This window comes from Fundulus heteroclitus, chromosome 18 (assembly GCF_011125445.2).
Source record: "Fundulus heteroclitus isolate FHET01 chromosome 18, MU-UCD_Fhet_4.1, whole genome shotgun sequence".
Classification (NCBI taxonomy): Eukaryota; Metazoa; Chordata; class Actinopteri; order Cyprinodontiformes; family Fundulidae; genus Fundulus; species Fundulus heteroclitus.
This window is the reverse complement of record NC_046378.1, coordinates 3,184,622-3,207,733: the sequence shown is the minus strand read 5'-3', so window position 1 is coordinate 3,207,733 and position 23,112 is coordinate 3,184,622. Positions and strand designations below refer to the sequence as shown.

The 23,112-nt window shown below is 40.7% G+C and overlaps 1 protein-coding gene across 1 annotated transcript in view; it reads left to right on the top strand.

The window, feature by feature from the left end:
• zgc:153039 (uncharacterized protein LOC767698 homolog) overlaps positions 1-22,720 on the top strand; it is an 80,735-nt gene extending 58,015 nt beyond the window's left edge. Inside the window, exons 10-13 of the mRNA XM_036149938.1 lie at positions 8,530-8,722; positions 16,924-17,098; positions 20,057-20,203; positions 20,383-22,720. Of these exons, the coding sequence (XP_036005831.1) occupies positions 8,530-8,722; positions 16,924-17,098; positions 20,057-20,203; positions 20,383-21,338 (1,471 nt within the window). The 3' untranslated portion in view covers positions 21,339-22,720. The remainder of the gene's footprint in view (positions 1-8,529; positions 8,723-16,923; positions 17,099-20,056; positions 20,204-20,382) is intronic.
• The last annotated feature ends 392 nt before the right edge of the window (positions 22,721-23,112 follow it).

Genomic DNA, 23,112 nt, shown 5'->3' with positions numbered 1-23,112 from the left:
ATTTTATATTCCCTTGAGTAAAAGAAAAAAATTTGCATGTGAAGGAGAGATAGATAAATAAGTGAACGGAGAGTCAGTAGTTAGTACGGCATGTGGTGTTTTAAAGTACCAGCAAGCAATAATTTATTATTTTAGATAGAACTAAAACATTGTCTTGTGAATAACTAAAGGTATCCTTTTAGATGGACTACGGTAGCACATGACACACCATCTTTCTCTGTGTTGTTCTCCAGTCTCTTGTTCACAAAGCCGGATCAGCTGCGCGTGTCATGTACGTCCACGTGAACAGCTGCTGCTCCGGGCTTAGACGCGCCCAGCTCATAGAATGCCACTGTCAGAGCAGCGTAATGTAGCGCCTGAATGGCAGAGAGCACATCAAGTGGATCAAAAGGTTCTCTTTACAGCATTATGAAGTTATAAGTTACTAACTTTTTCTCTAGACATGTTCCTCCAAAATGTGACGCTATTTTGCTGTTTTTATCATTTGCAAATATACGCATACGAGGCGACAGGTGAGAAGGGGAGGGGAGGGGGAGGGGAGGGGAGGGGGAGGGGAGGGGGAGGGGGGCACGTTGCAGCTGGAGTGGCGGTAGAGAGGCGTGACTTGTCATACATCTTGCTTTGGTCTGCAGACATTGCCCAGCAGCCCACCTACTGTAAATTTGTGATCAGAAGTAGGCCAAAGTTTTTACTTTTATGTTATTGTTTGTTTTAAAATTATTTTTATTTTGGGGACCTTTATTTTTGCGCTTTACTTCTTCAGTGCTATGCTGCTATTTTTTTACTGTCATGATCATAAAAATACTTATGATCAAAAGTATCTGGAAGGGTGTGACCCCTATTTATTTTACAACAAAGTGAATTTTATTTTGTCATATTGCTTGAAAAGCATTCATTTTATTGCTATACATATTTTATTATAAACATTGCACGTATTAATGATAATCATATCTACATAACTATATTGTTGTGTACCATGTTTTCAGATATTTAGTCCATTTATTATGGGTTCTATGTTTGATAATTGAACTCAGTAGTATTTAAAGTTTTAATAACAGGAAAGTCAATCATATTATTGGCATTTTATATTGTAATAGGAACTGCAAATACTTTGTCTAGTAACTAGTTGCTTTGATAGTACAGTAACTGAGTGACTACCTCAGTTACTGTTTGGGAGAAGTAACTGTAACTAGTAGCTTTTTGTTCAACACTGCTTTTAAGGTATGGCATTGCATGCTGGTTTGTTTATTTTACTGTGAAATCAGAACCTCAGATTTTAACTTTGATAAAAACCACAGGAAAGACTATGGGTAGGTTGGACAGTTCCTCCAACTCCCCAACAACTGTTTGAACAGAGCATCCTCAGGCAGGCAGACTGTATTTCAGCAGATCCCTCTCACGTTCTGGACTCTGAGCAGGTCTTACTAAACTCAGGGCAAAGGTACAGTTCTTCTCTGTAAGCATAACAGGTACAAGCTTTCCTTCCTTCTGTCATCACTTAAAGCTATTAATGAACACAGAGCAAATGACAAACATGTCTGGAAGAAAGCAAAGCTGCCTAGATAACTTAGTCCTCATTGACTGGTTTAGTCATTTAGTCATATATTTAGAGGTGGGAGGAGCATGTATGGCTGCATGGTTGAGAATAGGACATTGTTCTAATTAACAAAACTTTTTATTGTGTTTTTTTTACCTTACAATCTTTTTTTCAGTGAAACCTTGTTTGTGATGTGATTTTTAATGAATTTGTGTTTTTTTATTATTATTTCATTAAATAATTTATGTATTTATTATCTTTGTAATCTTATGGAATAGTGGCAAGTGGCTGTGCAGTGTAACCTCTCTGTCCAAAGCACATTTCTCCTAAAGAACACTAATAAAAGGACTTTGACTTTAACATGGAGGCTAATAGAAGTTGTGCAACAACTACTTAATCTGTGAGGCCCAAACTGCCGGAGGTACAAATCAGCAATTTCTTCCCAACAACATTCTCCGTTTTCTATGTTCAGCAGCCATATTGGATGTTAAACTTGGGGTTGCTCAGTGACCTCTGACTTAAACAAGCCTTTCTTTTGTTTCACACTGGAAAGTGAAAATCCAACATCTAGGTTCGAACTGAGTACAATGTTTGACTGTTTATTTTGATGAAAGTGAGACTAGTTTTATAGCTAATCCCTTGCCAAGGCAAAATTGGCTTCAATCAACTTTAAAATACTTTTAACCTAGCAACAAAAGCACAGTTTGGTAAATCTGAAATATCCCTTTAAAGTCACCACAAAGTCATCACGTTTTTCTCTGTCAAATATCATTGGTTACTTTTGTGTTCACCTTTGATCGTCGTTCTGTCTCAAATAAACACACTTTTCTCAAGTGATGTTTCTAAGTATAATTTTTCACATTTATGTCAAAATAGTCTCCTTAGGCTTCCAAGAAACCACACATAAATCCATACTTTCAGAATGGCCATCACACTGCTTCCTTTAATCATACATTTCAGGTTTGGGTTCTTGATGGTTCATCAACCTTGAGGCTATATTTTAAAAACTTCTACTGCGAAATGCCCCCTGAAATTTAGTTGTTAATAGGTTCACAACATGAACACCTAGCTGAACTTCCCCAGGCACTTTAAATGCAACACTTGAGAGAAACACTTTTGCCTCGTTCAAACTTAGAAGTAAACTTCAACCTTAAATTAACAGTCAGTCTCCTACTTGAAGCCCCACTGAGGAGAAATGGTTGTCATTTACCAGCTTGATCCAATATCAATTAAGTTCAGGTTTCTTAAGGTCAAATCGGTCTCCGCCGGTGCCTCCTTGATGTTAGAAGCAACCTGACGTAATGTCTCACACACTCAGACCTCTCACTTATAGAATTTGGCATCTCCTAGCCTCTCTTCCTCTGGATATGTGCGTCCGTCCCCGCTTCCCCTCAGATATGACGTGTTTCTTTGGCATCAAGCTGGCTTTCGGCTCTCTGCCTCAGCTGCCCCGCCTCTTTATGTTTCCAGGGACTCGATGTGTGGCAAGTTTTTAGTCCAGGGTGATTTTGCTGTGTCAGCTAAGTGACATCAGTCTCTGGAGAACAAGGGAGATGGGGAGGTGGCTACGTGTGGCCCCTCTGATCAGCAGCAACGGTCCCTGCAGAGACTAAAAGGATGAGTGGGGGAGGGTGGACCAGGTGGGGAGGCTTTTACTGTAATTAATTCCACTCTTAGTTGGGATGGATAGGGGGAGATTGGAGAATTGTGGCCAACGCTTGTGCTAAGTGTTCAAGTCAAGGGGAAATAAAAGTTATGTTTCAAGACTGTTGTTAAACAGCAAGAACAAACAAGGATGTGCTAAAATCTCTACCAAGATGGAGGCCCAGCTTGTTGTATGTAGTTTTTACTCTACAGTCACAGTTGTAGTGCAGAGAAAACAACGTTGGAGAACCTTGCCTTAAAGTGTTCATTCGAGGGCTGCAGCTTCAGAAAGCACTAAATTCCAGAATCTGAGTGAATATTGAGATGACAACAGGGATTGCAATAAACCAGCATTTTCCTCCGGACGCTTTACCATAAATGCACCCTCTTTAAACCGTATCATCATGGTCATTCAGATCTAAATCCGTTGTGGGCCTAAATGGAGATGAAAGTTACTCTGACGGGGGCCACCTCTTATATTTGCAAGCTGTGTGAAAGCACGTACCCTGAAACGTTATAGCCTGCTATAAATTCATCCAAGCAGTCCCTTGAAATTGTGATATTGCCCACAATTATATTGTGATGATGATTGAGATCTGATATATTGTCCACCTCAAGCCCATACTCATCTGTTTTATTTTATTAGCCCAGTGAAGAGTTGTAGCTGTGCGTGTGATCCCTGTGATGTCTTCTAAGGCTGCAGACATACTATGTTCCTTTTGCATATTGCCAGCTTGGAAGCCAAAGGAAAAAGAGGAAAAGCCCATCACAATAAGTCTGTTTTGTATATTGAAGACAGAAATTCAATTCCGCACAGACCTAAAGTAACTCTGACCAGCTTATCTGCTCCGCCTGCATGGGTGCTTTTAATAATCCATCCACTTGTTCAAGACTGGATCACGGTGCCGCTAGTATAAGCAGAGATCCCCAGACTTACTGCTTCCAACCTACATCCACCAGCTCAGCCATGCGGACTGTAAGGCAGTCCAATGCCAGCCACGAGATATAAACACGATTGCATTGACATGTTATTTAGGTAGCGAGAATAATGTTTTGTTTACTGTAATCTGTATGTGTTTACTCCATTTCTGATGCTGGCATTGTTCTTTGCTGTCACCCTATAAAGCTTGATGGACAGGTAACGTCCCAATGAGTTCTCGTTGACAAGTCTAGCCACAAACTACAGGTCTGGCTATCCAGTTCTCTTCCTTGTGGATTTTTACCCACTGGGTTTGTTTCATTGTTCAAGACAATAGTTTCTCTAGTAAGTTCTGGGTCTGCCCAGGCCTCCTTCCAGTGGGACAGGGTCAGATCATATCAACAGGAAGGTGCTCACAGGGCATCCTTACCAGATGCCCAAACCACACCAGCTGGCTTCTTTCTTCCTCTAATGCCCACCTTATCATATTAAAGGAGTTTGAGTGTCTCAGAAGGCCCAGAGGCAATTGTTCTCCCCCTGGTAGGGTCTCTCATGGCATATTGGTTCTGAGGTAGATTCCAGGCTAAATTAATTTCAGTAGCCATCAAGTTACCTCGCCCTGGAACACCAGGTTCTCATCCTCTGGAGAAATGGCTCATCAGTAAGTGATTTGTGGCTGCACCTTTACTCTTGGAGGTCCACCCTGCCACTGCTTAAATGAGCTACATGTGACCACTGTGGACGCATCACCTGTAGGGGGTGCTGTTGTGAACCAATGCAGCATGAATTTTGTGAGATTCAGAGCCTAAAATATGTTCCATGTATTTAGTCTCTCTTTTTAGAGGCTATGAGCTTAACAATAGCCCCTGCTTGCTAAAAGCCCATATTGTTTCCAATGGTCAACATCTTGATTGACCGTTTGTGGAGTCTTTAATTAGCGTTAAACATAAAATACCGCTCGGCATTAAGGAAATGTCAGTTTTGTGCTATTTGAGCATAAATCAGACTATTGTACAAAAATGATGGGCTTTGACCTCATAAGGAGGGATGTGCATGATTGATCAAGTAAGCAAATTAAATTCTGGTCCTATTTGTCACCAACAGAATCCATCAGTAAATGTAATTATTCATCTTTGACTAATGGACAGTTGTCTACAAGATGTTAGAAAATAACCCAACGCCGCAGCCTCTGCTGTTTAGAACAGAGAGGCTGTTTTTAAATGATTCACATCCTTGAATACTGTTAAAGCTTCTATGATCAATAAACTTAATGCATCTATTGAACTGTGAGTTGAAGGAAAAGTTGATTCCCCTAAGTTTATTTTATCACTAGGGATGAACGTCCTTCCTCATTAATCTTATAAGTTTTATAGGCCAATAACTTATAACTCAATTAGTGTGCTAGGAAGATTTCTGCGTCCGATGGTGGATTTTCTGGATGCAATACCTTTTCAGTCTGGATTTGACTGGCATATAATGATGCTGGGGTAGAATTACTGTCTCTGTTTTACAGAGTGTTACAGAGACTGTTTACAAGCCCATTACAATAAATTACTTTTCGCCATCTGTGAGCTTTCAAAATATCAATTTTCAGTTTTGTAAATTTAGATCCACTCAGTTTTTCAGTAGCCGCGTCTGTCGATCCTGTCACGCTCCAGCTATTTTAAGCTCTTTCTGTTCTCACTCCTCTCTTCTCTACTGAAAGCTACACATTACTGCAGTTTGATGTTTACTGATTGTTAATTTTGCCTCTTAGTCAAAATCTGTGAATTGATCTATGGAGGAAGCCGTCACCGTGTTTGAGTTGAGGTGTGTAATTAGCGCTCCGTCCATTTGTACGGTTGTTCATCTACGCGCGTTCAGGTGCAGCAGGGAAATTGGGGTCAATTGCTTGATCGAGGAAAAAGGTTTAGTTCTTCCAGCCGATGTGTAGCCTCACACCTCCAGCTCCTTCCTGGAATGTAAGCTCCAAGTGTGGCCAACGCAGCTAATGCGCCTGTTTCCATATTCATTAGGCCTCTGCACACAAACGCCAAGAGGTCTGCAACAGCAAGCAGTGGCTAATTATCTGTGTAGCTTTTAGTTTAATTGATCTTTTCTCCACATAAATGCCACATTTGTTTTGATGCTCCTCTGAAGTCAATAACAGTAAGGAATCTAAGCTCTTAGTGGCCAGGATCCTAACGCTCCGGGACAGTGTAGGGAATATGGTGATCATGGAGAAGTGCAGTGAAGAAGACGTGGTTCTTTTGCAATCCATATTGCCATTAAAAAAATTGCAATCACATGTTTTCCTAATATCATGCATTCCCATGATGTTTTTTATTCCAGGAATCAAGAAAACCAAATCCATTAATGGTGCATCTCATTTAATATAAAAAAAAACACTATGTGCCATCTCTGTAGGCTAAACTATGAAGTTTAGTATACCTTTTTTGTTGCAATTCTTTTCCTCGTTGATTTTTATATATATATATATATATATATATATATATATATATATATTAGGGCTGGGCAACGATTAAAATTTTTAAACGCGATTAATTGCATAATTTGCCCGATTAATCATGATTAATCGCATTGTATGCGCAAACTCCAAGAATGAATTCAAAAGTAGTGTAAAGAGCACTTTTATTTTAATGTTCTGCTGCCATATGAACAAAAGTGTTGTAACATTTGTAGCACTTATTTTATACTGGATATTTTCAACCCATCTATTGAATTTAGTGCACTAGTTGATCTTTTCTTCATAAGAGAACAGCAGCAGTGCAGCCAAAATATGGCCTTTTTTGACCTGCTGTATATTAGCCAGTCCCTAAGCTTGATGTATCATGAAACTGTTGACCTTTTGGGTTTTGTGGTTTTTATTTTATTATTACAATTAAATAATAATAATAATAATAATAATAACAATAATGTTAGGTTCAGTGTTTTTTCGCTAATCCACCTCTTATATTTTTCAATCCTTATCTAATTTTGTCTGTGTTGTGTGCACCTGCCTGTTGCTTTAATCCTATAAATTTCCCCGTTGTGGGATAAAAAAAGGATTAGCTAATGTTATCTTATCTTAAATAACACTTTTTAATATATGTACTGGGTTCTTTCAAGGTCTTAATTACATGTTATGTGTGGGCTCCAGTAACATATGATAGATAATATCTACTTTGAAAGTTAACATGAACTGCTGCTGAAGATGAACACTGATCTACCTGGATGTTCCATGGAGGACTGAAACGCCTCAGTCAGAGACGTCTGTGGGTCTGTCTGGGCAATGACAGAAGTTTCGTCTCCTCTCTCCGTTTCTGTGGCTCGACGTTTTCATGTTTTTTCACGTGCTTAGATAAATTTGTTGTGTTTCCACTGAAATGAACCGGCTTTTTACAAAACATACAGCTTGATTTCATTTACGGTATTAAAAGAAAGCCAAACGGTGCTACTTCCTCTGTTCATGTTTTTTCGCTGCTGCAGTCTCTCTCAGCTGTTTGTGTGTTAAGTTTGTGTGAGAGCTGAGTGGGCGGGCCAGGCTGAGCCTGCGTGCTGATTGGCTGGCGCCACTGAGCCATGTACGAGAGGGGAGGGGGAGCGGGAGAGTGCTGCCGTGACAGTGCTGACTGACACTGACTGAAAGCATGTGAGCAACATGCGTTAATGCGCGATAAAATAAATATCGCCGTTAATAGTCTAATGAATTAACGCGAAATTAACGCGTTAACTTGCCCAGCCCTAATACATATATGTATATATACCAACTTTGACACATAACCTAGACACAGCAACACTGTGCAGCTTAACCTGTGTCTCTAAAAGGTTTTCTGGAATTGAGCAACTGCATTCCAACAGATACTGCGTTGCAGAACTGCGATTTGTCAGTTCTGCAACGGGCCTTTCAACCAGCAGGATAAAATTGTCTCATTCTGGTCACCAGATGATTTTTGTTGGCACATTAGGATGTCCCAGTAAATGTCAACTTTGTTTAATTGCAATATGTTGGTTGAGAAATCTACTCCTAACCACAGGGACAGATTTCGTTCTTGTTATTCTACCTCATTTACCAAGAGGAGTACACTGAAGTGGTGGCAAGTGATGTGGCCAACATGTTCATCAGGTTTACTACTCCTGCTTTTTCCTGGAAACAAAAAAGAGAGAGATGATGTGCTGACATTTCACCTAAATGTTACTTATCAAATAATACATTTTAAAATGATTATTGTGCAAAGTAAATTGGGAGACAAGACATAAATATCCTCTGGTATTATTGAAAAGTCTCTGAAGAAGGGTTTATTTCTATTCATTTTCTTTTTCTTCTGACCTCTTCATGCAGATATTCTCAAATACCACAGGCTGGCCTTTCTGTCTCCCTGTTTCTTTGCTGTTTCCTGCAACTTGTGCCGTGAGATTTACCTCCACCCCTCTCTTGTTTTCCTCTCAGGCCCACGTTCCGTTACTTCACCTGGCATACATGCGTGCTGGGCATCATCGGTTGTGCCATCATGATGTTTCTCATCAACGCCATCTACGCCTCAGCTAGCATTGCCTTCATGCTGCTCCTCCTCCTGCTGATTCACTACCTCAGCCCCACGTCCAGCTGGGGATACATCAGCCAGGCTCTCATTTTCCACCAGGTCTGTCAAACACACACACACACACACACACACACACACACACACACACACACACACACACACACACAGTACTGCTTGTCATTTCTATAGCAACTAAAATCTCATCCCCTACGCTTTACACGATACTGTACCTCTGCCAAGCAATCGTTCTATCAGGTTTATAGATGCCTGTACACACACACACACACACACACACACCTCTACACTGCCTCACCCAATCGTTTTACATTTAGCTGAAGTACACGCACGTTCTCCTTCTGCTTTTTTTCCCCTCTACCTTACACATTAAAGCTTGTCATTCCTGCAGCCGACATCTATCAAGTTTATATCAGGCTTACCAGACGTAAAAACACACAAACACACACACACACACACACACACACACATCTGCATCTATTCCCCCAGTAAAGCTCTCTACATTTATGGCACAAACACACGCTCTCCATCATTCAGCTCGCCCTGTCCTCTGTTGGCTGTTTTCAAGAAGAGGGGCCAATGTTGTCAGAAGGGCCTGCAGCCGAAGGGAGCTGTTGCCAATGCTGCAGGCGGGGGTTATGGGCAGGGAGGGGGACGTCGGCTGGGTCTGCCAGCAGCTTGTCAAGAGACAGAACATTATTACAGCTACTTAACTTATTGTGCTTCTCCAAACACAATTTTCTTATTCTTTCCTTCTCACAAACCGCCCTCCCACAGATTGTCTTCATCCTGACACCGTCGCCAAAACAGTAAAAAGTTTGTTCGGCTACACAAATCGGATAGAATATTTCTACAATCCAAACCCAACATTATCAGGTAGTGATGGAGAGAAATGGGTTAAACTCATTAAACTGCATTTAATATTAGAGGATTTTTTTTCTTTAAGTTTCTAAATCACAATGAAAGTCATCATAAGCTGCATTACAAGGTATACAAGTCCCCTTCACATCCAGCTCTACACAATCCAGTTCACTTCAAATCATTAAAGGCTAACGCAGCCCCAAATCAACTTTTTTTTTTTTGCCAATAAACTGTTAACATGGTTATCTTATAGAGCTGTCTACATATCCTGTCATTATTTTTTTTTTTAAAAATTGGTGCACATTTGTTGAAATTCTGCTTTTATGTCTAAAAGTCCACATTACAAATGAATCATGATGCACAAAGCTGCCGTTGATCCCGTCCGGATAACAAAGCGGGAAAAAAACATGATAATATTTAACTAGATCAATCCTGTCCTCCATTGCCTCTGCAGCATCAGGTTCTGGCGCCACTGACTCAGCACCTTGAGCCAGCAGCTAAAACTGATCAGGCTCTGGCCATCTGGGCTCCACAAGCCTCCCTCAAACCCCGGTGACAAGGGAGATGAAAAATTCTCCATCTCAAAAGACCAAACCGTGGCATAACTACCAGCATAACTCTGCTCACTCTCCATGATTCTATATGAAAAATCAAGCTTTCGGCTGCTTCCCCCCATGCTGAACACAGACCACAGAACACAGAGTTACACTTTAAACACTGATACAGTGTGTTGAGATGCAATGGCTCGTAAAAAAGCAACGAGTTAAAAGTTTTTTAGGGACACCATCAGATTGTTTAGAATCTTTCTTCACTGCACGCTCATTCTGAGTGAACACTGGGTCAGAGTGGAAAGGATCAACTCCCTTTAAACAGGAAGACCCCGTTAAGAGGGCCAGGATTAGTCTAGCAGCCATCTACCTCAGCTGGGCGCTGAGGGGATACCAATGGACTCGGGAGTATTTTCTATAATAGGGGACATTTGGAAAATAATTTCAAAAACAGAAATAGAAAATGAAGAGAGTAACGACAGCAGTTTGACCTACAGAGATAGCTCAAGATGACCAAAGCCCATCTAACTGTAAACTTTGTCAAAAGGAACATTTTGTGGCCTGGTTTGAAAATGTGTCGACTTCACTGGTAAAAGCTCAGAGTTGGTTCTAAAGAAGAGGGGCTTTATGGTTTAAGGTCCATCTCCCTTTTATTTTAGAACCTCTGGGAACTAAAAAGTAAATTCTTTTTTTTCTGATGTTAAACAAGCTTTATTTAGTGTTCAAATGTACTTTGAAGTAATAATGTAGAGGACCAGCACCCATTCATATGTCGCAGCATCACTAAAGGAAAAAACGGATTTTCTCCTGAACTGATTGGTGTGTGACGGTGTGTAGACGTTAACACTGGGCTCTGATTGGGCTCTCTGCATTTGATTGTGGCTCTGGTTGTAAACAAGGAATGTGTCCACAAGAAATCAATTCAATCAAAACATGACAACTTTGGTTGTGTACAAAGTTGTTGATGACATGCCTTTTGTTTTTTAAGTTCTATAAAATTCCACAATCATCTATCAAACAGGACTGTTTGACCGCCATTATGGTCTCAGACGTGAAGACTGGACTAAGTCCAAGGTGTTTCTGTCGCCATGACAACGGTCCTAAACACACTGCCGTAGCAACGGCTGTGTAGTTTAAGGGGTCTTATTGAATGCATTGGAACAATGTAGTAAAAAATGAAAGACTTCTGTCAGACTGTGAAGCTGTATATGAGCAGGACATGTCCACGTCCATGTGTACATGTTCTGAATGAGGTGAAGCAGGTTTGTCTCATAACGAGACCCGAGTCAGAGATGCCGATGTTATTTTAAGCTTGAGCGGAAGTATCACTTAGTTTGCTTTGTAATGTTAACTTGAAAACCTCCCAGGCTGGTGTTTGAGTAGTTATTATCTGTAAGTGCCATTGTAGGAAGCCCTCAGTGGGATGTTTATTTCAGTAATCAACATATTCCCTCTTGCAAAAATTGGAAGAAAAGATGATGCTTAAAAAGGTGACTCTTGTTCCTTTACTTCCTTTGCTCCAAAGAAAATTACTGTACCAACTTCCCAGTGAGTGCCCGCTGTCTTATTAATCATTTTATTTAGTTCTTAAATTAATTATTAAGTTGTGTTTATTATTTTTTGACATTGTGGCTTTTTTTTTCATTTATGGCTTATGTAAAACTTGGACTTGCAGATGCCAGTTTTAGCTCATTCTGACTTATTTTTAAAGCACTTTATGACAGGAAGAACAGCATTCAAAATTTTCTTTCTGCTGTGAGACGTCATCAACTATTAATATCGAATAGAGGTAACATCGCCCAGCCGTGCGACAGAGCCGTCACTGTAAAGCTTGTACTATTATTTTAAAGTCAGCACAGATGATTACTCTCCCTCATAGTGAATGAGGCTCAAATATGTCTCAGAAAATAGTTTCACTTTGAAGGACTTCAGCTTTAGACACCCACGTGAAGCTTAAAATGGCTAACTTTGAATCTTCTTCCCTCGGGAATGCATGAAGTCTGTTTTCACTGTGACGTTTATTTTGTGTTTTCACTGATTGGAAAAATTCAAAATTCTCGCTACCAAAATTCTCGCTACCTGCCAAATTTCCAGTGCATCCCTGGTAAAAATCTCAAAGAAACCCTCAGTTTGAATCAAATCTTTACCACATTGCTACTCCCATCGTGACAACGCCTGTCAGAGAACAGGAACGACTACCTTTATTAGGAAGATATCTCCAACAGGATGGGCAGCCATTCGCAACGACACGGAATAAATTATTGCTCATAAACAGAAACAATAAAGTACTTCAGGAAGTGTAGACCACTGTATGGTCGGACACATCCCCGTACCACTGGACCGAAACCTCAGTATCAAAACACACCACAGTTTTGTGGTCTGAGTTGGTCTCAAGCTTTAGACAGTAACAAATAGCAGTTATTAACTGATTTAAGGCCACAGATAAACTACATGACGCGGCGTTCATTTAGCACACCGAGAACACAACGTAAATATTGCTCCTGTTTTGAGTGTAATGTTCTTATTGGCTAATTAATCATTTCTATGAACTTTAAATGTGCGTCCCAACATCTTATACTCATTTTACAAATGGGCCTCCTGATTTCACCGCCCCCACCTCTCATCTCATAAGTTGGTCGTCAACCCGCCTCTAGCAAGAAGCCCGCTTTGAGAAAAAGTAATAGAAACGACGGGCTGAGCTAAAGAGAAGCCATCTGTGCGTGTGTAGAGTGCCACATGCATACGGCTGCGCCCTCCAGCAGTAGCCAGTGTGTCTGAGTGCCAGCTGTGTGACATTGAGGCAGGGATGAAAAGCACATTAGTACAGAACAACAAAGAGACCCAGCTAGATAGTAGGCGGTCGACAAGTGTTTTTAGGAGGGGAGAAAAAGACAAAACGGTGGCAAGTAGTGCTGATTATATCACGGGGAGAGAAGGTGGGAGCGGAACAGAAGCAGGGGATGAATGATTGAAAAACTAAGTGATGGATGAGATGGAAGCAGCAGTGAAATGATGATAGTCTGATGGATGAGAAGACAGGGAAACAGAGAGATAAAGGGAGACAGATGATTTGCTGAGTGGAGGCAGTCAGACTCTGCTTCTGGGACCTTGTCTTTCTGTCTTTTACAGCTGCGGAGATTATGACGGTAATAATGTTGTTTGTATCTTTGTTTATGATTGATAGTCACGCGGACACACATTAACTCGCAGTTTCGGGGAGATTGAGCCGGACTTATCGTTGAGACATTATCAGAATGATTTCTTGGCTGTTTTCAGGCCTAAAGGGAAGCTCCAAGACAAAAAACCAGCACTCTGCTCTCTTTAACAATGTTGCTCCATCGCCACAGGCCAATAAAACACACCCTGAAAGTGTTTTCATATTAACATCCTTTCCAAGTGTTTTTACCCTTTCTCACACGCTTCTCCTCCTGTGTGGAGGTTTCTTCCAGCCAAAAACAGTGCTAGCTCTTTAATTGACTAGAAGCACTTGAGGCTGTTTCCTCATCCCACTCATCTAAATGGGAGATAACTGGGTGACTCATCCAGTTTACTTTCTTCACATCAACTCTGCTGGCTTCCCTGAGACGAAATGCTCCTCAACTTTTCGGTTATCCCAATAACTTCATGTTTTATTTGCAACCCCTTAAAAAGAGCAGAAGTTCCCAGTAAGATAGATTTCTCTCTCAGCTGGCCTTCTCTGCCAGAGTGGAGTTTTTATCCTGTAGACTGGTATAAAATTAGCATTTATTCATTCTTTTCAGATATTCACTTAAATACTTCAATGGTTCTCCCTTGACAGTACATTCAATTTTGACTTGTATTTAGCTTTTTGTATAGAAAGACGAAAAAAAAAGTCTGGAAAAATGTTTGATTATCCAGATATTTAAAGCCAATATATATATATATATATATATATATATATATATATATATATATATATATATATATATATATATATATATATATATATATATATATATATATATATATATATATTGCATTATTTGTCTTAGATTTGGCCCATTATTTGTCTTAGATTTGGCCCATCACGCCTTTCTTTTAATATTTTAACCGTTAACATTTAGGTTTTCGACTTGATGACTGAATACACACTCGTTAATCAAATCCGAAAAGGCACATTTAGCTTTTTTTTTCTTACTTTATTTGCACTTAAAACAACTTCAAATTTCTGTTTAACTGGACTTGTGTTTTTTATAAACTCAGTTTGGATAAACGGCCATGGTGCTCTTATGCCTTATCTGGGCTTTGACTCACATGTAAAATCTCAGTCTCATTCCTGCTTCTTTCAGTTAAGGAAGATTTAAAAAAAAAAAAAAAAAACTGCCAAACATGGTCTCTTCAGCTGAACTTAAAAAAAAAAAAACTACTCATACGTTTGTGTCATCGGGTTCAGATTATTGCAGTGACCTGTTCACCAGTTTGGATAAATCATCCCTTTCACGCCTTCAAGCCATACAAAATGCTGAGACTACTGACTCGTTCCAGCAAGCAAACTTGTATGACCCCCATTTTATATTCTTTACACTGGCTACCATTAGATTTTAGGATATGTTTTAAAATTCCTACATGAACATACAGAGCACTAAACAACCAAATGCAGATTATTCACAGGAAATGTTAGAAGAATTTGTCCCATTTAGCTGCTCTACAACAGCATCTTCATGCATATAAATCAGAGATTCATACAAAAGGTTTTTGACATAAGTAAAATATGGTATTAGTATAGAAAGTGTACTAATTGTTTTGCTCATGCAGTAGATGTTTGCTTTGTTCCTCCAGATAAGAGAGGCCAGTTTAGGATATTTGATTCATTCAGATAAAACTCAGTTAAGGTGAATGTTTTGCCTCAAGACTCAGGCCCTACAAACCATGACTACAACACAGTTAACAAAGTCACTGTGGATAGAGAGAAGCCTGAATACTTGTTCTAAACAATGACTCTCCCATATAAAAACACTCAATGTTCAGAAGTTTCTGGATTTGGGAGGCGTCAATTCATGATGGATTAAAAAAAAAATACATAAACCCATCTCCGTTTCATTGCACACCAAACCAAAACATGTGACTACTAAATATCTGGCTGAATAAAAAGTGTGGTTCCACTAAATGCAAAACCGAACAGACACAAACAATAGTAGAAAAAGCTTGTAATGGAAATAAAATGATGCCATGTATATGACTGACAGTAGCGCCTCTACAAAAGTCTGTAGAAAAGTCAAAAGCAATATAGCATTCCGGTGACAAACTGTTGTGTATCCAGCTTGGCTCTTGTGAAGTACCACCCTGCTAAGTTTAGTTATAAATGGACTGCTTTTCTTTTCTGCTGTAAAATGGTTCCAAACTGCAGACTTTTTAGTAGCACTAGCTGGCGCATTCCATTACCACATTCTTTGGTAATATTATTTTTTTTATTTTTTTGGTGCAGCTGATATAAAACCATTGACAACACAGCCATACAGACCAGAAGTTGAGTGCAGTCATGCGGTGTACACTCATATTCATAATTCGATAATGACTTCTTCAGGGGCTCCAGTTAGTACCTGTAGTTTTGGATGATGGTAACAAGAGGTTCATCAGTGGGACAATAGTGTGCTGTGCCATTAAAGGTGAAGCATCAGTCCACTGTAGCTTTGTAAGAAATAGATTATCGGACTCTTTGGTGCTAAGTTTAAGTTCCTCTGCATAGAATCTAAAGAGCTTTGAGGAGAAAAAAAAAGGCTAAAATTGTCAGGGTGCAGTTTTTTGCCTACTGCACCCTAAACATTTTCCAGCACCTTCCTCCTCCCATACGGCCCCATCTACGCTCTCCAGTAGTCACCTACACCTGTCATGCCCAATCAAGCCCGGACTCATTCCACCTGCCTACCTCTCTATAAAAGCTCACCTCAATCTGCTCTTCCCCGCCGAATCATCTTCATTCAAACCTCGCCCTGCCTATGATTCCCATGTCTGCCTGCCAGTGCTACCTACGTCTGCCTGCCAGTGCTTCCCACACCTACTTGCCTGAGAACCCTATCTCTGTCTGCCCGTGTTCAGCCAACTGCCAGCTCCAGCTCCGCCGCGTCTCCAGCCTCAGCCCATCTTCACCATCACTCGTCTGCTCCAGTCCGGTACAGCCTCTGGTCACCTCCTCCACAACTCATAGTCCTCAATAAAACTCTTTAAATGTAGCTCTGTGTGTGTGGTTGTGTTCGGGTTCATCAGAACAAATTGTGACAAAAATGAAGTGGAGTGTATGCTGGAAGCCTAAAAACGGTTGAACAGAAATGTCAAACAGTAACAGCCAACCTGGTTTCAAGTAAAATGAAAATAATGTAATGTGTAGGAAAACCATCTTAGGATTTCTAACGTGTCTTTGGTAGGTTTGGTGTTACTCTTGCAGCACCACGTATTTCTAATCGTAGCTTTCAGAAACTTAATGTGTGGAGTTAATTTTGATAAATGACTTGATTTTGTATTAATAAAATCTGTTTCTAAAGTGGATTAAGTTGGAAATCATTCAGTTTTTTTTCAGGATTGCTTACCTGTGCTTCACAAAGTTGAAGCTAATCAACCTTTCAGATGTTTCACATATGAAAACACAAACATGGCGAGCAAGTTTAATTCTTGCCACATACGACTATTGCATATTATATAAGTATCCCAGGAGATGGATTGCGCTGGTTATGCACTGGTGTAGGTCTTCAGTCATTCAGGACATGACAGTCCTAAGGGCGTAAAGAGAAGGTGGCTGTATGTTTGGATGAGATGTAGAACTGCTTCGAGAAACTGTTTGACCTACTAAAGCATTTAGAATTACGCCGGTTGGGATGAAATCATCATCTTCTTCTCACACATATTTATTCCTGCCTTCAGGTGCGTAAATATCTTCTGATGCTGGACGTCAGGAAGGACCACATTAAGTTCTGGAGACCTCAGATCCTACTGATGGTTTCCAACCCTCGCAGCAGTGTGGGCCTCATTACCTTCATCAATGACATCAAGAAGAGCGGCCTCTACGTGCTGGGACATGTCCAGCTGGGAGACCTCAGTAAGAACACCTCCGCTGCTACTACCTTCTCCTTCTCCAGGAAATCAGTTTTTACCTCCACCGACCTTTACCTACATAAAGCAGCACATTCTGAGTGGGAGAATAACCGTTTTGAACAAAGTGTGGTACGTGTGAATGAAAAGATTGCAGGGTTTCACACCTATCAGGGCTCTGTTGAATAGCCTGTTAGAATACTAGCTGTTTCTTTATGACATTGACTGATCCTCTACTGTCTCACTGTGGGAGCTTTACATACGGGGGAATCTCCTTTCTTTCATGTGAAGGCAGTGTTCTGAATAATTTGAAGTAGCAGGGTCATTGTTGGACTATTTCTTTGTCTTTGGAGAACATTGTAAGGGGTTTGTGGGTAGAGCAAAGGGGGAAAGGGAAGCAGCTCTGAATGAAATCTTCCCAATCTGAATTCTCTTGAGTGTTGGACAGTGAAAAAATATGTTCATTAGCCACTGAAGAGCCCTTCTCCGGTTCTGAGGAACCACTTGGTCACTATACAAAGAATCCATTCATTTAGACACTAACAGGAAAGAGGAATTTCTTGTACCTGCTTTCTCATTACACTGCAGGAGAATTTTATGCTGTTTATTCTCAGTTTTGACTAGCAGCTATTTGCTGTAAACCCGAGAAGAGTACTTACCTGTAATTTGGAACAATCACATTAATAGCCCCGCAGACACAGGCTCTGAATTTCCCTATAACATCTACGGCTGTTTTTGGGGAGTGATGGATTACCCACCTCCCTGTTGTGTCTCCCTGCATCTTTGCTCTGTCCAACATTCTGTCTATGCTGTCATCCGGAGTTTGATCTTTGTCTCTCGTTCTTCCCTCTCTCCCACCTTTCAACATCTCGTCTCACATCTTTGTCTCCCTCTGCCTCATATTTCTTGTCAGCCATGGAGTTTTTCACCTCCTATCCTGGTACCTTCTGGTTTATTTGCTGATACATGCTAGAAATCTCGAAAAAAAAATGTCTTCTCCTGGTTTAAACTCCACCACAATAATAAATAAATTTGCTATGTATATAAATTAAAAAAGCCTCCCCTCTGTAAAAAATAATTAAATAAATAAATAATATACATACAGCAGCACAGGAAGCCTTCATTTGAATAGAATAGCATAAATTGTTTAATTAAAATTAACATTATTTTGCACAAAGCACTGTGCAAATAGACTTTTCTGTTTAAAAAAATATATAACTCCAAATTGGAAAAAATACTTGTAAAGTATGGAACATTAGCAAATGTCCATATTTATCTATCGTCATGTTCTGTGAAAATATCTGGAAATTACAATGTTGGCAGCATCTTAATGCATAGTGCTTCCTAAAGTATTAATACACCTTTTAATGTTTTTTTTTTTGTCGTGATTTTACTAGGGTTTTCAAAATATCTTAATGAAGTAGATACTAAAAAACAAGTTTTTCAAAGATCCTCATTTGCATCAAACTGTGTACAAATTGACACATTCACGTTTGCCCAAATTGTTGCACTTCCGAATGTAGAGCTGCAATAACAGATAGCCTCTCTGTGGCCGGTCATCGCAGCAGTCATCTACTGTGGGAAGTTTAAACTCTGCTAGCATGTTCATATTCATAGTTCAGAATAACATTCCGTATAAAGGCAGGCGGACAAGAAAAAAAACAAATGGCAAACAATGCCACATGCTAGCTGCAATATCGCTACATGCTAACGCTACAAGCTAACACTACCACACATGTTTGAGAGCAACTTAAACAGCTTAAAAAAAGTTTAAAGCTCCTGTATTAAACCTGCCAGATGACATAATCTAACGCTGGTTTACATTTTAACTTCATGAACATAGACCGTGTCCGTGACCGACAGTTCACAATGGCTGTGAACTGTCGGTTTGAGCTCCCCATTGAGATGAGCTTCTGCTCTGTTCTGCTGCGGTGTGAATTACTGCTGGAAATTGTTAATCAACTGATGGCTGGTTAATGGTGGTTAATGTGGCTGATCACACAAGTGATGGTGGCGTCAGCTGGTAATTAAAAGAGAAAAAAGTAGCAACCTACCCTGCTGCTATAGGGTAGACAGAAGTTGCTAGGACCAGATCATTGTTTACGCTGTAAGAAATATGCTTTATGCACCAGATCATGGTTTGTTTTGAAACACACATCATTTTAGTATGAAATTACGCTTTATTTGTTCGTCACTGGTAACTTTTAATGGTGTCAACAGCAAATTGACAGACAAATGGAGGGCTGGCTCAATTTGCCACTGGCTCACTAAATAGTAGCAATTATAATAAAATAAAACAATTGCATGGCTGAATCAAAGGTACTTGCATCCGTGAAGAATAACACTTAGACTAAGTATTATCTTGTCAACCGTTTTGCCAAACAAGGAAGTGACACTTCGTTTATATGTAAAGGAAGGATGAATTGATCCCTACTGACTGGTTTTGCTCTAATTAAGAAAGTTAAAGTTAAGTTTGTCTTATTGTAATTAATCATATTTTTGCTCTTATCCAGAAGTAACCATATGCCTTCAAAAAATGTGTTGCTGTATAGAAATATACTGATAATCTTTCTATATTTTTTTTCTTAGTGTCAGTATCAAGTTGGAAATGACAACCACAAACCCTTGCAGCAAATAAAGCTGTCTGTCTTTTATGGGACATCTCTACCAGCTTTGCACTTCTGGAGCCTGACGGTTTTGCTCATTCTTCTTTGGGAAATAGCTTTAGCTTTGGCAGATTGTACAGAGTACAGGCACATCTATAAAAAAAAAATTGAATATTGTGAAAAAGTTCTAGATTTGTGTCACTTGTTTTAAAAAGTAAAAGTCGTATGTAGATTCATTACACTTAAAGTGAAATAATTCAAGCCTTTATTCTTTGTAATACTGAAACTCTGCTCTTTGTGCTTCTCAACATAGTAGCTGAGATTCTCACATGTCTGTTTTTTGTTTTCCTCTCGTTCAGGCACTTTACCGTCTGACCCCTTGCAGGCTCAGTATGACTCCTGGCTGTCCCTGGTGGACCATCTGAACATCAAAGCCTTTGTCAACCTGACATTGGCAGATTCCGTACGTCATGGTGTCCAGCATCTCCTCTTCATCTCAGGACTTGGTCAGTACTGCTGCCAACAACACAGTGACTGCAGCAGCACACGCCCTTTGTGTCGTGTGTAAATTTAAAGCTGCTGACTGAGATGGTTTCATATTCTGTTATGAATAATTCTGGTGCCCTTTTGCGGTCTGTTTGATGTTTTTTTTTCTTCTTTTCTCCTTCTTGCTCCGTACTTCTAGGTGGGATGCGACCCAACACCTTGGTTCTCGGTTTCTATGACGACTGCCTTCCAAAAGATAAGCTGATTGAATCTCCCCTGTTTTCCACCGAGTCCGTGGAGCCCTTCAGTCCTTCTGGGGATGTCGATCAGCCTCCCATGTATCACTTTGCCTCCCTGCGAGGGTCCAGTGACAGGCACGATTATGGTGAATTTGGGGATGGGAAGGTTTTAGGCCCCCAGGAATATGTTTCTGTTATTTCTGATGCGATGAAGATGCTCAAGAATGTGATACTCGCTCGATACTTCAATGACTTCGACAGAGCTCAGGTCCTTTCGTCACCCTCCCCCCTCGCCAAGGGAGACGTGTTCGTTGATGTCTGGCCAATAAACCTCCTGCGCCCGGACAGCTGCAGCTACGTCGACACCTGCTCCCTGTTCCTGCTGCAGCTAGCGTGCATCCTCAACATGGTGAAAGCCTGGCGCAAAGCTACGCTGCGACTCTTCCTGTGCGTGGAGGAGGGGCAAAGCGTCAGGGGCTCAGAGGCCAAGCTCGGCCAGCTCCTTAAAGATTTGAGAATTAAAGCTCAGGTGTACCCCGTACCGTGGGACCAGGTGGTGGGGTTACACTGGCAGCGGCAGGGTGGATTCAGCAAGAACCAGAAGTCCCTGTCTCCAGACTCCACCACCGATGAGATGGAGGCGAGACCCATGGAGGAGGAGAGCGAAGACGATTACGTCAACAGCTTCCCAAGCAATGCCACGCGCGTCTCCGATGACTACCTGACAGCCGTCAATAAGCTGATCCTTGACCAGGCCAGCCAGCCGCCTGCCGTGCGTTTCCTGTACCTGCCCCGCCCCCCAGCCGACACCCGCCGGTACGCTACTTACCTACACCAGCTGGATCTGCTTACTCAGGATTTAGGACCCACTCTCCTCATCCACGGAGTCACGCCTGTCATCACCACTGACCTGTGAGCTCGCCTCTCCTCTTCCTCACACGTTCAGCGAAGCGTGCCTTACACTCTGACAGCGAGCGAAGTCTCCAGCGTCCCCATTAAAGGTGTGGACGGCAGCTCAGCATTGACCTCTCCATTATCACTGCTAGCTCGCTGACACCACCTTCCCTGCCTTATACAATGTTCCTAGTTTTTAACTCTTTCCTTTTTATATGTCTTCTAACTTCCAAATAACTTTGCGGACATTTACCAAACACCAGGAGGCACACCTGGGCAAAGCTCACTGTAGTTTTAAGCTCAGTGTTGAATCCGATGTGATTCTTCTTAATGACCTTTCCACATGTGCTCAAATCAAAAAGTGCCTCTAATAGTTATGGAACATAATTTAAACAACATTGATGCTTAAAGCAATCGTTTCCTTTTCCTTTTAGGAGTTCAGAACAAAGATAAATCATAGCAGAGATGCTTCTACAATGTGTTCTCTGACTCTTTTATTCCCAAATGATTTTATGTATAATCTCAGGACGACATTCCTTTTTATCCAAATGCACTTTTTGTCCTGCCACGTCTGCCGAAATGCACAACGTGCAGATAAAGAACAAAAAAGACTAACGTTTCCCTGCTCCAGTGACTGAGACTAACTTTTTCCATTTGTTTTTATTATCTCCTACAATCTCGTCACTTTTGGTTTCCTCTCAGTGGCCGTGCTGGTTGACCGGCTTTGTGCTAAATTGCCCGGATGAATTTAAATATCTGCTCATCTCTGCTGCGAAACTCATTAGCTAAAGTGCTTGTAACATTAAAACATGTTTCTGTAAATTCTGCTCAACTGTGTGGACAAAATTGGAGTTATTGGAACGTATGTAAGGGCAAAAGCGTAGAACTGTATGCAGTCTCGGCGTCGGCTTTTAACAGTGAACAACCCAGCGTACTGTGATAAATGCTTCCTTTGTTATGCACTCCGTACCCTCTGGAACAAACTCAAGGGTTTAATAAACTTTAGCCTTTAAATGTCAGAAATCAGATGAACTCCACAAAGACTTCAGATCATCTGAGGGCAGACTTTTTGCTTTAAAGGAAACCTGGTGCTCTGATTTCACTCTAAACATTGTTTGTATCTGGACTCTTTCCAAATGGATTTCCTTCTGATCTTTTTACATTGACTATTTTTTTTTTTTTACTGATACAATTTTGTTTGGACACTACACTCCTTAAACCACTCGCACTACATTTCTTCATGTGTTTGTCTGGGATTTCTGTTCTCCCCTCTACAGGAAAACAACAAATTCTGTTGGACATGGTTTACTGAAGGAATTAGTATTTGTATTACTGTTGAATTATGTCCAAACTTTTCAAGACGTTGACTGTAATGACACAAAAAAATAAACATCTTTATCAGTTTTCCACTTGCACAGCTGATTCTTAGCAAACACACCGACAACAACTCAGAGTATGTGGACAGCTTTAGGTTAGTTTATGACGCCCTGAACAGAGAGCTGGGAGTTTTGTCTGCCTTTGCTCACTTGTTTGTTTGAGGTAAACTTGAGAAATAAGCCCTGAGATAGCTCAGCAGCTCAGACAGAGAGATACAAAGAGGGTGCCAGCCAGCCAAAATTACCTTGTCTTACAGTCTGTCTCTCTGCCAAGCAGACAGAAATGGGTTCCATCTCTGTTCTGAGGTGAGAAACAAGATTGGAGAAATAAACCCAAATAACTACTGATATCTATACAGGGAGGAAGGCTAGACCCTAACCAGTTGTGTAGGTTTGGGTTCAGAGAATAAAGCATAGACT